This window comes from Rhinolophus sinicus, linkage group LG05 (assembly GCF_036562045.2).
Source record: "Rhinolophus sinicus isolate RSC01 linkage group LG05, ASM3656204v1, whole genome shotgun sequence".
Lineage (NCBI taxonomy): Eukaryota > Metazoa > Chordata > Mammalia > Chiroptera > Rhinolophidae > Rhinolophus > Rhinolophus sinicus.
The window spans coordinates 158,501,843-158,518,634 of record NC_133755.1 but is presented as its reverse complement, the minus strand read 5'-3'; the positions used below and the strand labels follow the sequence as shown (position 1 = coordinate 158,518,634).

At 35.7% G+C, this 16,792-nt stretch overlaps 1 protein-coding gene and 1 non-coding gene across 12 annotated transcripts in view; one reads left to right on the top strand and one right to left on the bottom strand.

Annotated features, from left to right (window-relative positions):
• The window catches only part of AHI1 (Abelson helper integration site 1), a 170,077-nt gene that overhangs the window by 146,895 nt on the left and 6,390 nt on the right, over positions 1–16,792 (top strand). For 10 of the 11 annotated variants that reach the window (XM_019732750.2, XM_019732754.2, XM_074333619.1 and 7 more), the window contains one exon: positions 5,255–5,310. In XM_019732750.2, the coding sequence (XP_019588309.2) occupies positions 5,255–5,310 (56 nt within the window). Of the gene's footprint in view, positions 1–5,254; positions 5,311–16,792 lie in introns of those variants that run through there. The other variant, XM_074333618.1, reaches the window with a different exon arrangement.
• TRNAT-AGU (transfer RNA threonine (anticodon AGU)) lies at positions 8,028–8,101 on the bottom strand. Its single transcript has one exon. It is a non-coding gene; the product is annotated as a tRNA-Thr (tRNA).

The window sequence follows — 16,792 nt, the reverse complement described above, 5'->3', positions numbered from 1 at the left end:
GGGATTAGGTTCCTGTGAACGCATGGTCCCAACATTTTCATCAGTCAGTACATATTCTTGTTTTATACGTATTCTGTCTAAAGACACTTTAATATATATTGTTGATTTATTAAAATCGAACTCATACCCCACAGCACTCTAACTTGTGCCTGAACAGAGCTTAACTAGCACATGTACTTTATCTGGAAGGCACATCAGCCTTCTTGAGCTTAGTCCCACTAGACGGCATCTCAGCTCCATGCTTAGGGACCATTTTAAACAGCAATCACCAACAAAACACAGTAAGTGCAAAAAACATGGCACTAAATGACCACAAAAAGGACGCTGGTTCACAATATGAGAGCTGAAACAAGACGTTTGGAAACATGCCAAAGCATTGGAAGTTTCTAATGCTCCGACCTCAGCTGGGAATGTGTGCATTGGACAGCTTGATTTTTTCACAGCTTTATCTGTGCATGTATTTCAATGACTGTGAAAAGGCATCACAAATATTGATGTGGGAGTTACAAATAAGTTATACTAAGTAGGTAGGTTTGCTAATAGGGAATCCACAAATAATGAGGATCAGCTGTATTTTGAAGCTGTATTAAAAATATATAGTTGTTTCATAGAACCTGTAAGTATGATAAAGATTGAAGAAGGAAAAGATCAAGGCAAAGGAAACTGGGTCAAAAGAAAAAGTGTAACCTACTACTCCTGGTATGGTTCATGCACGCGATTTTTCTATTTCTTCCTCTTTAGATAGAAATAAAAGGGCGACACATTCCTTGAAGACAGGGGCCATCTTGTTCAAAATTGAATCCCCAGCACGTAGTGTGCAATGCAGGTATCAATAAATGTTTACTGACTAAAGGACTGAAACAGGAGCAGCTGTACTGAGGTGTTTACCACTCTCCCAAAGCAGACCTGACCCCTGAAAGCAAGGAGAAATGCTCTCTTCTCTAACAGTGTCGTTTGGGGTGCTTCTCCAAATACCAGAATTTCGGCTTATCCCTTAAGGTCTAACTAAAGACTCCCTCCTCTGTGACTCCTCAAAAGCCTCCAGTTACAATTCAAGACTTCTCTTCTCTCTTCCTAAACATCTCCTTTGACCTTGGTTATGACGTGCACCTCCCCTCTACCCTTTTAGTTGTACCCATGCTTTTCCCCATTAGTCCAAGCTCCTTGAGCCTGCTCAGCTTTGTACCCCTCGGGGCATCTGGCACAGTGCCTTGCTCCAAGGGATGTGCCACAGCTATCTGTTGTTAATGGGCACAGTTAGTACCCAACACTACAACTCATGCATCACAATGAAAGCTTTCACTATTTAATATATTTCTAGAAACTGCATCTTAATGCAGAGGGATATTTTGTCGTTATGGAAAAGCATTATAATTGGAGGATTACTCATCAAATACAACTCACCCATAATACTAAATTCTAAAATCAAAAACTCAACATCAAATTTATATGAATATTTAAAATCGTAAAATTGTGCTCCTGGAAACAGAATTTTAGCAGTAGTCGAAACCTGAAAGAGCTGGCTAGTCCAGTGGTTTGTAAACTCCTCTGCAGAGACCTATCCCTCGGAGTTCTGGGGTGGGGTGGGCTAGGAAGGCAAGGTTTTCCAGGACACCAAACCTTGCTTCACCTAGAAGAATGCTACATTTCAGTGTTTATACATGAGGCTTTCAAACAAAGTTGTACTGAAAAATTGTTCTGCTGTGAAATCACTTTGAAAAGCAGGATTGTAACCTTTAGGCTACTTCTGTAACCTTGGTGACTGGGCCTCCATTTCCTCATCTGTAAAATACGAGAGTGGTGCTATGATATTTCATGCTTTCAATTCTGAGCCCCACCTGTCCATTTTCAGGTAAAACACAGACCCCAAGAGAAGTGGCTTCCTCAGGCCACAAAAAGAGTTAATGAAAGAACCAATACCAGATTTAACCATTAACTAATTTAACCATTAACACTAATTGTTTTTTCTCTGTCTCTTTTTTTAAAATTCCTACACAGTGGGTATAAACAAATTATGGATATTATATGGAAAAGGTAGATGTCAGGAGTTATATAAACAGCGTGTGAAAACAGAGCTATACTGTATCATAAATTTGCCTCATTTAAAGCTGGTGTGCTGGCTACAGCAAATATTAATTGAACACTTACCTAATTTTACATTCGTTCTTCAGGTTTATAGAAATATTGGGGTGAATTGTTTGCATGTCCCATTTCTCTTCTACAAGCTGTTGATGAGGTATTTTCTTATTGGCAAATCTCCATGGAATCAGTGAAAGCATTTAAAATCATTCCATTAGTCATCCCTTTCACGTTTACATCTCACTGCATTTGAATTTAAAAGCCTCACTAAGAAGTGGGGTTTAGGGAAGCTGGATTCTCTACCTTCTGGTCCTTTCATTCATCTCCTTTGCTTTGCTCCTCTCCCTCTCTTTATCCCCTCCTCTCCAAATAAAGGGGATCTATGAAAAGGAAATGAAGTCACAAAACACCTGTCTGAGGGGTGTGTGTGGACAGGAGGGAAAGATGGGTAGTGATGCTCCTTGGCCTTGTTAATGGTGGGGGGTGCTTATGGGCTGACGGCACTGTAGCCTTGGGGGCTTTTTTGTTTAAAGATAAAATAAAACAAAACAGCTCACAGAGACACCTCCTTCTTCCCCCTCCTTCTGCCTCCTTGAGTAACTACCCATATGGCGCATTGCTGCTGAGACCATGGACTGAGTGAGTAAAGGTGTTCAGAAATGAAGTATTGGTCCTAATGCAGTAAGTGTCCTTTTACAAATAAGAGTTAAAACTGGGATTCATAAGATTCGAACACAAGTGAAGTTAAGCCACCTTTGTATCGTGCACCTTTGGATATGCCAGTTGCAGTAATGCAACAATACAGTAGGAAAGATGGCAGGGACAGTGTTGAACCTAGTTAAGACAAACTTTCTGAGGACATCACAGCATCCATTACACATGAACAGACTATTAAAAGCAGGTTTGGTAAATCCTGCATGTGGCAATATGTTATTTCTCATTTGTCAACGTCACATTGTAATTAAATGTAAAAAGTAATTAAAAGTAACATAGACTTCATGGTATATAATTCAGTCTGACTTCTCTCTCAACCTCAGGAGTAGTTCAAATTCTAATTAGAGCCATTATGTTTCTTTTAATTCAGTAGTTTTACATAAATTTCATACATATAAGTATATTTATGGTGAGATGCTTGTCTTGCCATGGGTAAAGAGATAGAAGTAGTGCTTAGACCATGTAAAAAATAAAGCGTCTTACTTTTAATTTTATGGCTGTGTTTTTAATTTACTTCAAAAGTCTGGAAAAAAAACTGAAGAAATTCAGTTATAATTGATGCTTTTTGAGTTAGGTTTTGATGGTTTTCTTTGCTTCTTGCTCTGTGGGGTTGAAGACAGGTAAACTGTTCTACAGTCTGAATTCATCCTTGAATTTGAATTTTCCATATTTTTGTACTTTTTCCCCAAACGCATTTTTTATTATTAGTTTCAGGTACACAAAACAATGTAATAGTTAGACATTTATCATTTATATCCCTCATACTGTGTCAACAACCCCTCCCCCATCCACCACTATCCCTCTGACATCACACAGAGCCATTACATTTCCACTGCCTCTATTCCTAATGCTGTACTCTGCTTCTTGTAACTATATATATATTTATAAACTTGTAGTTGACATTCATTATTATTCAGCTTCAGGTGTACAGTGCAGTGATCAGGCATCTACATCATCCCTGAGGTGGTTTCCCTAACAAGACAAGTGTCCATCGGATACCCTACAAAATCTTTGCAGCATTATTGATTATATTCCCCAAATTGACTTTCGTATCCCCGTGGCAATCTTGTGGTTACTGACTGTGCTTTCTAATCCCCTCACCTTCCCCCTTATCCCCACCCATCTAGCAACCCGCAGTTTTTCCTCTATGTTTCTGAGATGGTTTCTGATTAGTTCATTCATTTATTCTGTTCTTTAGATTCCACATATAAGTGAGATCATATGGTATTTGTCTTTCTCTGTCTGACTTATTTCACTTAGCATAATGTTCTCTAGGTCCATCCATGATGCCCCCAAACACACTTTAATTGAGTCAGATCACCTTCACTGGTAGAGAAAACAAGGTGTTATTGGTTCTTTTGTTCTATGAACTTGGGTCACTTACTATCGCATCCACCGTTCACCACTAAGTCCTCTTGTTCATTAATTCTTCTTTTTAGCATGTGCTTGATTTAATGCTATACAGCTGGCAGTAGAATCACATAATTATGGTCCAGAAAAGCACAATATCTTTCTGAAATCTTTGATAAGGAATGTAATACTTATTTAAAGATACTCAGTGTCAAATCTCGCTGAAGAATGATCTTGCAGAAATCTGATTGTGCAGGAGGAAATAAAAAGTCAAAACAAGCTTCGGTAGAGATAAAGACAGTGAAAACAGTGGTTACTCAAACAAGTTAAGACGGAAAGAGAACGTTGTATTCCTTTTCTTTCGTTTTGTTTTTTGAGTTTTGTGTATTTAAATAATTAGATACGGTATATCCCTTTCATTTGTATATAATTCAGAACTTTAACATAGTAACAAAAATTTATATTTTTATGTGAATCTTATGAAATGGATCTGTTTCATAACATGTAATTATTTGTAAAAAAAAAAAAATTTGCAGTCTATTTTATGGCAACATTGGGTTGATTTATACAATACTGTCTTATATCAAACACCATTTTCCCACAGTATAATTTGGAATTAGTGTTCATATTCTGCAAGAACCATCTAATACTCAGTATAATCTGGTACCACTAAAAGTGCTTATTTATTTGTTTTCCTCATGGAGGTGCCATTTATGCAGCAGATACTCTGAACAAATTTCATAGGAGATTTAAAGAACTTTCAGATTCAAAATTTTACATATAGTTGAGTATCACTCTGAAAATAGAGGATACTAAAAAAATTATAAAGGAAAAATGCAATGTTGAAAGGTAAATTTAGAACTTAAGTAATATGCCATATAGTATTTGTAGATTATTTCAAAACTGACTTCTTACCACACACCTGAAAGCTGACTTTATTTATAAAGTGCTTAAACATTCTGGAGAACTATTAGTTTATTTATGTTTGGAACAGGCATGCTCTCTCCTCATTCAGCAAGTTGGTGGGTTTTCAACATGTGACTATTATCTGTGTTCAATATGTGACTACTTTCTGACTTACTGCTTTTTTTTCCCTTCTTCTTTCCAACAGTCAGTCAATAAGGACAAGTCCAAGGATTTCAAATGGGGCTCAGACTCTATGACATAGTAAGTAACCTTTCTTCCTAAAGAATTTGCAGTGATAGATATTTGGGATTTTTTATTAAGGACAATTTCTCAATTTCCCTTTTCATAACATCGCACTATAAGTTAAATTTCAGATAATTGATTTTTAAGAGTTTAGCTAGTTTGAGGAGAATGTTTTAATGGTTGGACTTTAGGATGTGTTTGACAAAGTTAGAAGAAATAATATTAAACAAAATAAAAATAACACTAAATTTTTGTTTTTATTGACCCATTTTGTCATTTATTTCTGCTTGAGTAACATTTTGAAATGACATTAAAAACAGGTAGATTATGTGGTAAAAAAAAAAAATTACAAAATGCCTATTTTGGGGGCATTAAAGGAAAAAAAGCTAATACCCAGAACGTTATCATTGTATATTTTCTACAAGTACCTAATATATTTGAACTGTTTATTTTGAGGTATTTATTTTAAAAGATCTTTAGGAACTTTCTGTGTTTTTGTTGGGTGCTTACTGTGTCATTTAATATGTAAATAGAAAAATCCCTCTTTCACCTCAAAACAAATTACATCAAAAACATGTTCAAAATATTTCTCAATTTTTATCATTGCAGATCATTTTGTACCTTACTTTAAGCCCAAACTTTACATTCACACATCACTAGCAAACCGTCACATGAGTGTGGTGGCCTTGAACGGCTCAGCTCAGACATCTGCCCTGCCCTCCCATCCCGCCACCGTCATCCCCACTCGCACTTGAGCCCATGCTTGCAGCATGTGCGCACAGATAACCCCCGCTGAATTTCCATCAGGAAAAGATTTGTTCCCGTTAACCCTGCTGTACACTTTGACATTTGAAAAATACTGTGATCAGATTCTGAATCTGATGATAATCTGAATTACAAGAATTATCAAATAAAACTGCATCATTTCACAAGATACTTCATTCTACAGATAAAAAAATAGATACAATTTTTAAATGGTGCTTAAGAGTCACAGAATCATGACCTAGACGATACTTTAGAAATGTTCCTGTTACCGCCTCTGTTTTATAGTCAAGAAAACTAAGAGGAAAGTCCTTGTGCCAGTTGCACAGGGCACATTTATGTCAGCTCTTGGACAAGACCTACATCTCCTGATCCCAGACTACTGTGTGTGTGTGTGTGTGTGTGTGTGTGTGACTACATTCAGTGTTGTCAGGCTCCTTGGTAAGGTACCATTTTGCTGTAAGTTAAATTTTTTTTCTGAGAAACTCTGTTAATGGTTATCTAACTATATATAGCACTGTAGTGCTTCAGAGCACACTTACTCACATTATGACATTTGATAGCAGTGAGAGCCATTGCCCTGGGACAGATGTACACCAGTATTTTGACCCGTTTTACATAAGGAGAAACAAGATCTGAGAGGTTGCGACTTGTTTCAAGTCGCTGCAAGTAGTAAGTGACAGACCCAGTATCAGAACACACGTCGTCTGTTTTCTAATCTATTTGTCCCATGTTGTCCCTCTTGTCTGTCAAAAGGTACAAACACATATCCCAGATCTTTACATTTTTTTGTTTTTGTTGTATCTGCCCAGGTATGTTTTCAGTTCCAGTCTCTGAATAATTGAAATTTTGCATAATACAGTCACTGACCCTAAGGAGTTTATGCTCAACCACAGATTACATGTTTTTAAAATAAGACGAACAATGAGAACAAACTGTATTTCAACAAACAAAAAAATGACCATATTTAATACATGATGGGAACATGCTCTCAGTGTCTTTGAACATGTTTTATAAAAGATTTTAAACTTTTTACCTAATACGGAAATGAAAGACTCTGTAGTCATTCTGACTGCATTGGATACCTCTTTGCCGGTGATTCACAGATCCATGCCATACCCTCCAGATTCACATTCAAAACACCTCACGAACATCCCCGCCAGCCTCTCAAGGCTGTCGGGACAGCGTGGCTTCTCCTTTTGACCTTAAGAATAAAGCTCTTAAGCTTCAGAAAACAAATTTTCATGAGATCAGATATGTCTAAATGCTCAAATTTGTCAAAGCCTTTGGGTTTTCCCTATACTTGTAGTTTCTTAGCAGTAAGTACGAATTATAATACATCTCTCACGACTGGAAAATTGTAGGCACTTGGAAGGTGGAAATACTACGTATAACCCAGTCTGTACAAAGAAAAGTCATCTCTTTATTTCTTTAATTTACTTAAGTGAGTCCTGTTGTACCCAAGTAAGTGGACAGAGACTAAGTTTTTTGTTTCTTTTCAGCCTTGCCATTCAATTTGCAACATGTGCTTATTAGTTGGTTAACCAAAATATATAAATGAGCCACTTAGGACTGCCTCTTACCACTTTCTCTTGTTTAGTTTTGTTTTTGTTTTTTAGGAATGTTAGTCACTTCTGTGCACACAATTTACATACATTTTAGTAAAACTACACTCTCTTTTTAAGACATCAAGAAGAAACTTCTGTAGCTTGATTTAACAAAGACATGTTCTTGAATGTCTTAAACTTTCCCCTTTTGTACCTCATACCGCTATGATGTTACTGTCTGCTGCCCAAGTTAGAGTTTGTAATGAAGTTTCTGTAAGTATGTGGTAATCCTTGTAAGTAGTGTTAGTGTTCCCTAGTTACTGATATGTTCTATCATGAGTTTGTTGGGGTTTTTTAAAACATAGAATTCTTTATTTTTTATTTATTTTTATTTATTAATTTTTTTTTCAAGGGTGCAGCCCACAGTGGCCTATACAGGGATCGAACCAGCAACCTTGGTGTTACTAGCACCACACTCTAACCAACTGAGCTAACTGGCCACCCTAGAATTCTTTATTAGCACGTTGCGTATGGCGGGGTTTAAATCCTTCGTGAAGATTCTCGTGATCCGTACGCAACATGTTAACAGTGTTGGTCAGAGAGAAGTTAATTTACATCGTCAGTCATCCTAGAGTCCTTTATTTATAAACACTCAAATGTAAATAAATGAATTAATGAAATCTCTTACTAATATAGTGTAGCCATGAAAGTTAATTCCAACTATTCTATCACTTCTCCACTATATATTTTTTCATCCTTATAATAATCCTATTCCAGACTCCTTCAATTTCTTCTTGTGTACATGAGAAGGGGGTAGTTCACCTTTCTTCCCTAAAATACCCTGTTACTTGCAACTTTTTTTAAGTTCTCACCTTGATTATCCATTTTTCAGCTTTTTTCTCACCCTCTCCACCCCACCCGCATTGCTGAAATCAAAACCATCCATTGTCAGGTGTGTGATATCACAATATTTGTTATATATTCTTAAATACGTTCTTTATCAGATACTTGATTTGTAAATATTTTCTCCCAGTCTCTGTTTTGCCTTTTTATTCTCTTTTTGAATAATGACTTTCAAAGAGCAAACTTTTTTTAATTCTAATGAAATCCAGTTTATCGATTTTTTTTCTTTTATGAATAATGCTTTAGTGTAATAGCTAAGAAACCTTTCCCCACAGTCACAATGGTTTTCTCCTATATTTTCCTGTGAAAGTTTTATAAGTTCAGGTTTTATATTTAAGCCTGTGATCTGTTTTGTATATAGTATGAGGTTTGGATCAGAGGGGTTTGTTTTGTTTTGTTTTGTTTTGTTTTGTTTTGTTTTGTTTTTTGTTTTGTCTAACCTGCAATTGGATATCCAGTTGTTAGAGCACCATTTGTTGAAAAACAATCCTGCCTCTCAGCTAAATGGCGTTTTGAACCTTTGTTGGAAATCATTTGTCAGTATATGTGTGAGTCTCTTTCTGGGCTCTATTCTGATCTATTGATCTACTTCTCTGTCTTCGTATCAGTAACACACTATCCTGATTATTGTAGTTTTATAATGTCTTGGAATCAGATACTATTAGTCCTCCAACTTTGTCCTTTTTTTTTAAGTTATTTAGCTATTCAAGGTCTTTTGTATGTCCACATGAATTTTAGGGTGAGCTTGTCAATTCTACAAAGCCTGCTGAAATTCCAATTAGTATTGCCTTGAATCCACAGATCAGTTTGGGGAGAATTGACATGTTAAGAGTATTCAGTTACCTGACTCATTAACATGATATACTTCTCCATTTATGTAGGTCTTTAATTTCTCTCAGCACTGTTTTTAGTTTTCAGTTATAACTCTTGCACATATTTGGCTGATTTATTTCTGCATATTTGATATATAAATGGTATTTTTCAATTTCAATTTACAATTGGTTATTGCTAATTTATAGATTGTTGTATGTTGACTTTTTATCATGCCACCTTTCTAAACTTTCTTGTTAGTTTTAATAGCTTTTGAGTAGATTTCACCAAATTTTCTATAGATATAGTCAAACAAATAAAGAGTAGTTTAATTTCTCCCTTCCCAATCTGGATGCCTTTTATTTATTTTTCCTTTGCCTTTATTGCAGTGGCTAGAATCTCCAGTACAACGTTAAGTAGAAATATAATAATTAGAGTAGCCATTGTCTTCTTCCTGATCCTATGGGAAATAAGTGGGAACGCATTCAATCTTTTTTTTCACTATTAATTATGATTTCATAGGTTTTTATTTGTGTTTTTATAAATGCCCTCTTTTGGATAGTTTCCTCCATTTTCTAGTTTGCTGAGTGCTTATGTCAGGAATGGATGTTGGATTTTTGTCAAATGATTTTTTTGCATTTATCAAGATAATTCTGTGCTTTTTTCATTTTTCATCTGTGAACATGGTAAATTACACTAAGTTTTCAAATGTTAAAACAATTTTTCATTCTTAGGATAAACCCCACTTACCAATTTTTAAAAAGCCCACTTTTATAAATTGGTGGGCTTGATTTGATAGATTTTTATTTAGAATTTTTTGCATTTTATTCATGAGGAACACGGGTCTATAGTTTTCTTGTGATGTCTGATTTTGGTACCTGGATAAACTAGCCTCATGTGATGAGTTGGGAAGAATTCCTGTCCCATCATTTTTCTGGAATAGTTTGTATAGATTTTGTATTATTTCTTCCTCTTGTGATTTCTCTATCTTTATTGATATTCTCTATTTGGTGAGACACTGTTCTCATACTTTCCTCGAGTTCTTTAAACATGGTTTCCTTTAGTTCTTTGAACAGATTTACAGTAGTGGATTTCAAGTCTTTGTCTAGAAAGTCCAAAGTCTGGGCTTCCTTAAAGACAGTTTGTGATTTTTTCCCCCTCTGTATTCTTCATACTTCTCTTGTGTCTTTGCATGTCTTGTAATCTTTTGTTGAAAATTTGACAGTTTAACTGATATAATGTGACACCTCTGGCAATTGGATTATTTCCTCTCCCCAGGGTTTATTGTTCTTGCTAGTTATTGTAGTTGTTCTTGTTAAGTGACTTCTCTGAGCAAATTCTATATTCTGTAATTATAATATTTGGCCACTGAAATCTCTCGATGGTAAAATTAGTCATCAGCTAGTAATTGCATGAAGCTGGAACCAGTAAGTGTCCCAGACTTGCTAAGGGGCTTTGTATGTTGTGCACACTTTTAACACTCAGCCAGGCAATTAACAACTCTATCTTAGCCTTCACTTCCTGCTCGCACAGAGTGTAAGGTCAGCCGGAGGTGAGAGCTTAAGGCCTTCTCAGGTGACAGCTTAAGGCCTTCTCGGGTCACTCCTGTGCATGAACACAGCCCTGTACATGTGTGACCCTCTAGACTCCCAGGATATGTCAGAAGCTTTTCAAAACTTCTGTGGACACCTTATTCCCCCAGGTTTTCCTTTTCAACTTTTTAGTCTGTTATTCACTTACTGTGTTATTCACTTACTGTTATTCACCACTCAGGTAGCTATGAAGTTAATTATGATTGTTTTCAACAAACGCTTCCCAGGGAAAAGCAAGCCCTTAGAGAGGTCAAGTATAGGTGGCCTTACAAGTGGTGTCTTCTAGGGAACCAGATAGGTCAAATAATTCTTTAGGAATGAGGCTTTGAAAGAGCTCTAATGCTATTCTGTTCCCTCCAGTGGCTGCCAGGCTGCTGGCTTTCACCATAAATAAAAGCTGTTTTTTTTTTAAGGCCACCATAGAGCTGGACAGTGGGGGATGGGATTAGATCAAGTTAAGCCACAAAGTTCAGTGTTCTTACAAGAGTCAACCTTTTTTCTTTTCTTTCCTTTATTTACTTATTTATTTATTTACTTATTCATTCATTTATTGAATAGACATTCCCAGATTGCTACAAGCTTTTGGCTAATTTACAGAATTCTGAAAAAGTGGATTCTAACCATATTTGCCAGTTTTCTCGTAGCTTATTCGAGGAAGAGAATTCTCAGAAGTCCTTAGTCCACCATTTTCGCTGATGTCACTCTATTTCTTCTTCAGATATTGGATAGACTCACCAGTGAGGCTATCTGGGCCTGGAATTTTCTTTTTTAGATTTTTAACTACAAATTTAATGTTTTAAATACAAGTAGAGCTATTAAGGTTATCTACTTCTTCTTGTATAAGCTTTGATAGTTTGTGTCTTTCAAAGAGTTTGTCCATTTCATGCAAGTTAAATTTATTGGCATAAAGTTCATAATATTCCCTCATCTTTTTAATATTGATAGAATCTGAAGTAATATTGCCTCTTAACTCCTGCAGTGGATTTTTTTTTCCCCTAGTCTGGCTAATGTTTTATCAATTTTATTGATCTCCAAAAACCAGCTTTTTGCTTCATTGACTTCTGTTTATTGTTTATCTGTTTTCTATTTCATTGATTGCCATTCTGATATTTATTTCTACTTATTTTGAGTTTAATTTTTTCCTCTATTTTTAGTTTTTTAAGTGGAAACTGGTCATTCATCTGACAACTTTCTTCTCCCCTAATCTAAATATTTAGTGCCATAAATTTCCCAATAAGTACTGCTTTGATGATACTCCACCAATTTTGATATTTTGTGGTTTCATTTTCGTTTCTAAACACTTTCTAATTTCCATTTGGATTTCTTTTTTGACTTACTAGTTATTTAAAAGTGAGTTATTTAACTTCCAATATTTAGGGATTTTTCCAGAGATCTTTCTGTCATTGATTTCTAATTTTATAATTTCACTGTGATCAGAGAACATACGTTGTATGATCTGAATTCTTTTAAATTTATTAAGAATTATTTCATGATCCTTAATATAGTCTCTCTTGATAAGTTTTAAGAACCCTTGTGTATTAGGCACTTGTCAACTGAAGTATTCTTTTATAAATAAATTAGATCACATGAGCTTGATAGTGTTGTATATGTCTTATGTTGACTTACTGATTTTCTATCTACCTATTTTATCAATTATTGGAACTTGGGTATTGAAATCTCCAACTAATATTTAGGCTTATTTTTTTTCTTGTTGCAGTTCTGTTAGTTTTTGAGTCATATACTTTGAAGCTCTGTGTTAGGAGCCCATATATTTAGGATTGTTATGTTCTCTTGAAAGACTGGCACCCTTATTATTATTAAATGACTGTTTATTTCTGATAATATTCTTCTGCAGTTTACTTGGCTTAATATTAATAAAGTCACTTCAGCTTCCTTCTAATAATGTTAGAATGGTATATATTTTTTTCATACCTTAAATATAAAGACAAAAATAGGTAAAAGTTAAAGTATGTTTCTTATAAACAACATACAATTCATACTTTTTTTAAATCCAATATGATTAAATTTATATAGGGTGATTAGACATTTTAATTTAATATGATTATGTGGTGGAATTTTAATTTATCATTGCTTTTTATTTTCTATTTATCCTATCAATTTAATTTCCTTTTTTGTCTTTTTCTGCTTTCTTTTAGATTTAGTATTTTTTATCCATTTTATCTTGTTTGTTAGCTTATTATTTATACTTATTTTCCTGTTTTAGTGATTTTTTTAGGGTTTATAATACAAATCTTTATCACACAGTATATATTCAAGTGCTTTAAAATAATATACTTCCATTTCTTCTCTCCTGACCTTCATGCTTCTATAATCATATATTTTATTTTTATATGTTATAAGCCCCTCACGTACATTCTTATTTTTCCTTAAACTGTCATCTTTTGAAGATGGAAAATATGAAAGTCTTACATACTTGCCCATTTTGTTACCATTTCCAATGTTTTTCATTCCTTTGTATAGACCCATATTTCCATCTGTGGTTTTCCTTCTGCCTGAAGAACTCCATTTAACATTTCTTGTAGGGTTAGCCAGCTGAAAATGAATACCTTCACTTTTTGCATGTCTGAAAAGGTCCACTTCACCTTCATATTTGAAAGCTGTTTTCATTTGGTATACAATTCTGTGTAGAAAGATTTGCATTTTTTTCTGGCACTTTAAAGATGCCGCTCCAGTGTCTTCTCACTTGCATTTTTTTCCCAACAAGAAATAGGCTGTTACACTTAAACCGTATTCCTCTGTGTATCACCTGTTTTCTCCACTTTGCCTACTTTTAAGATTTCTGTTTAGCACTGGTTTTGAGTAATTTGATTATGATGTGCCTTGTTGTAACTTTCTTCATGTTTCTTGTGCTGGGGGTTGGTTAAGCTTAGATCTGGATGTTTATAGATTACATCAAATTTGGAACATTTGGGGCCACATTTTCTTCCTATACCCCATTGTTTCTCTTCTCTTCTTTGAAGATTCCACTTACATGTATATTAGGCCATGTGAAGATGTCCCATAGCTCATTAATTATTTGGTGATTTGGTTTTTGTTTTTTTGTTTGTTTTTTTATTCTTTTTTCTCTGTGTATTTCATCTTGGATAGTTTCTACCGCTATGTCTTTCAAGTTCTCGAACCTTCTCTCTGCAATGTCTAATCTGCCTTTAATTTCATCTGGTATATTTTTCATCTCAGGCATTTTAATTTTCAACTATAGAAATTCAGTCTGGTGTTCTGTATATCTTCCACGTGTCTACTTAACCTTTAGAGCAGGTGGAATACAGTTATAATAACGATTGTAATGTCTTCATCTGATAATTCCAACAGCTGTGTCAGTTCTGGGTTGGTTTCATTTTTTTGTTTTTATTATGGGTTGTACGGGAGGTGCCAAAAAAAATGTATACAAGTGGACACGTTGGTCAGTGTTGCTCAAGCAGTAGTTCATCGTAATCAGAAGTGTCTGGATGCTGATGGTAACCACTTTGAGCACCTCTTGTAATTGCAGAAGTCAAATATGACTTGTATTCATCTTTTGTTACCAGTATTTTATTGAGTATTACAATTTTAATTTTTTTTTCCCTTTCTTAAAATGTGATACATTTTTTTTGGCACCCTCTATATTTCCTATTTCTTTGCCTCAGTAGTAAATTTTTATTGGATGCCACACATTGAAAATTTTATCTTGTGGCTGCTAGATACTTTTTGATTCCTGTAAATATTCTTAAACTCTGTTCTTGAATGTAGTTAAGCTACTTAGAAACAGTGTGATTCTTTTAGGTCTTGCTTTTGAGATTTGTGAGTTGGGACTGGATCCATCTTTAGTCTAGGTCCACTCATTCCTCACTGCTGACACAGATCTCTTCTCTGTTAGGTGCCCTCTCAGGGGTGAGGTCTTCCAGCCTGCCTGATGGGAATAGGCACCGTTGCTGGCCTCGGGTCATTTCCTCATATGCATGCACTCATCAGTACTTTGCTGAATACTTGAAGGGAGCCCTATGCAGGTCTTCATGTTCTCTCTCTATGAGATTGTCTCATCTCGGAGACAATCACAGAGATTGTCTCATCTCCGTGAACTCGACTCACCTTGGTGTCTCGCTGCACTCCCAGCTCTCAGGGAGTCACCACACTTCACGTAGGTTTCCTCTCCCTGTGCCATGGCCTGGAAACTCTCAAGGTGATAAGCTGGGCCATCATCGGGCTCATCTCATTCATTTTCCATATCTTAGGGATCACTATTCTTTGTTGCCTGTGATTCTGTATCCTAAAACCTATTGGTTTGTATATTTTGTCTAGTTTGTTGTTGTTGTTGTTGTTATTTCAAGCAAGAGGTAAATCTGGTCCCTGTTGATTCATCTTGGCTTCATGCAAAAGTTCAGACACTGTATGTATTGTCAAGGTAGCTTTCTGTTCGATTGCATATAGATTATGGTAGAGAAACAGTGGAGAGGATCATACAGTCTGGTTTTCCTACATTGGTCAGGGAAAGCCAAAGATGTATGTAAGGCAGCATTTTTAAGTCTTAAAGACCATGCAGAAACAGAGTGAACAAAAAGAGAAGGACCTAGTCAGAAGGATTGCAGGAGCTAAGGCACAAAGGTGTGTAAGTGCCTGAGATACCCTGAGACCAGGAGGGTGCTCTGTGGCTGAAACAGGTTGAAAACTAGGGCCTGCCAGCAAGATTTAGTCCTGGTATCTTCATTTGTGTCCACTGTGTATGTGTGTAATTTTATTAGCTGTCCAAATATAAAAAGGTATCACTTAAATACAGATTTCCTACTTCTCTTAAGATAATCTGAAGTTCTGGGCTACACTCCACATTCATCCATGGCTTCCATAGGCTGGAGCTGAAACAGTAGATCGTCTCCCTTAGATGGGTCATCCACTATCCTGTCTGACACAGTCGTTTTGTTATCCCTGGCTTGCTTCCCTCATTCACCTTATCACTGGCCTCTCCAGACATTTGAGTTTTTATATTAATGTTAGAGCATAGGTTCCCTGGAGATAGGCTGAAAAGGGTAGACTTCAGACAGATTAGGTTATAAATCACCAGTCCTTTTTTCAGAGCTCAACCTTTCCCCTCTCTCTCATCTTTCAATTCCTTTCTTAAATATACTCTGTTCTTTCGTCTTTGTAATGTCTGACCTTTTCCTTCTCCGTCATCTGACTTCATTTTACTTTTACTTATACATCTCCATACTAATCTTCTCAGGCTGTCAAAACAGCACCACAGCCTTGATGGCTTAAACAACAGAAATTTATTTTTTCACGATTCTGGAGGCTGGAAGTTCAAATCCAGGTTCTGGCAGGATTGCAGGTGGCTGCCTTCTTTCTGTGTCCTCACTTGTCCTTTCCTTGGTGCGTGTGTAAAGAGAAAGAGTTCTCCACTGTCTCTTCCTCCTCTTATAAGATACCATTCCTGTAGCTAAGGACCGCACCCTTATGACCTAATTTAACCTTAATTACCTCCTTAAAGGTCCTGTCTCCAAATATATTCACTTTGGGGCTTAGGGCTTCAACTTGTATATTTTAAGAGAACAACAATTCTGTCCATAGCAATCTCTGTTCAATTCTATTTATTACCTGACTTGGAGATTTTTGCATCATTTTTAAGCTGTTTTGATGTCTCCCGCTATTATTCCTGAATATCCTAGAAAGGAGATAATGTCTTCATTCTTTTATTTTCCCTTTTTACATTGTTTTTGTATTTTATTTCTCCTAACATAATTTGCACTGCTACACACTCATCCACAAAATATTTGTTTTATGTTTTGATGTTACTGTTGAACCATTTGAAAAGCTGCATTTCCCATTCCACAAGTCAGAATACCACAGCTTTCTTGTGCATAAACTTCCTTCCCCCCCTTTCTTTGTCATTAAGGAATC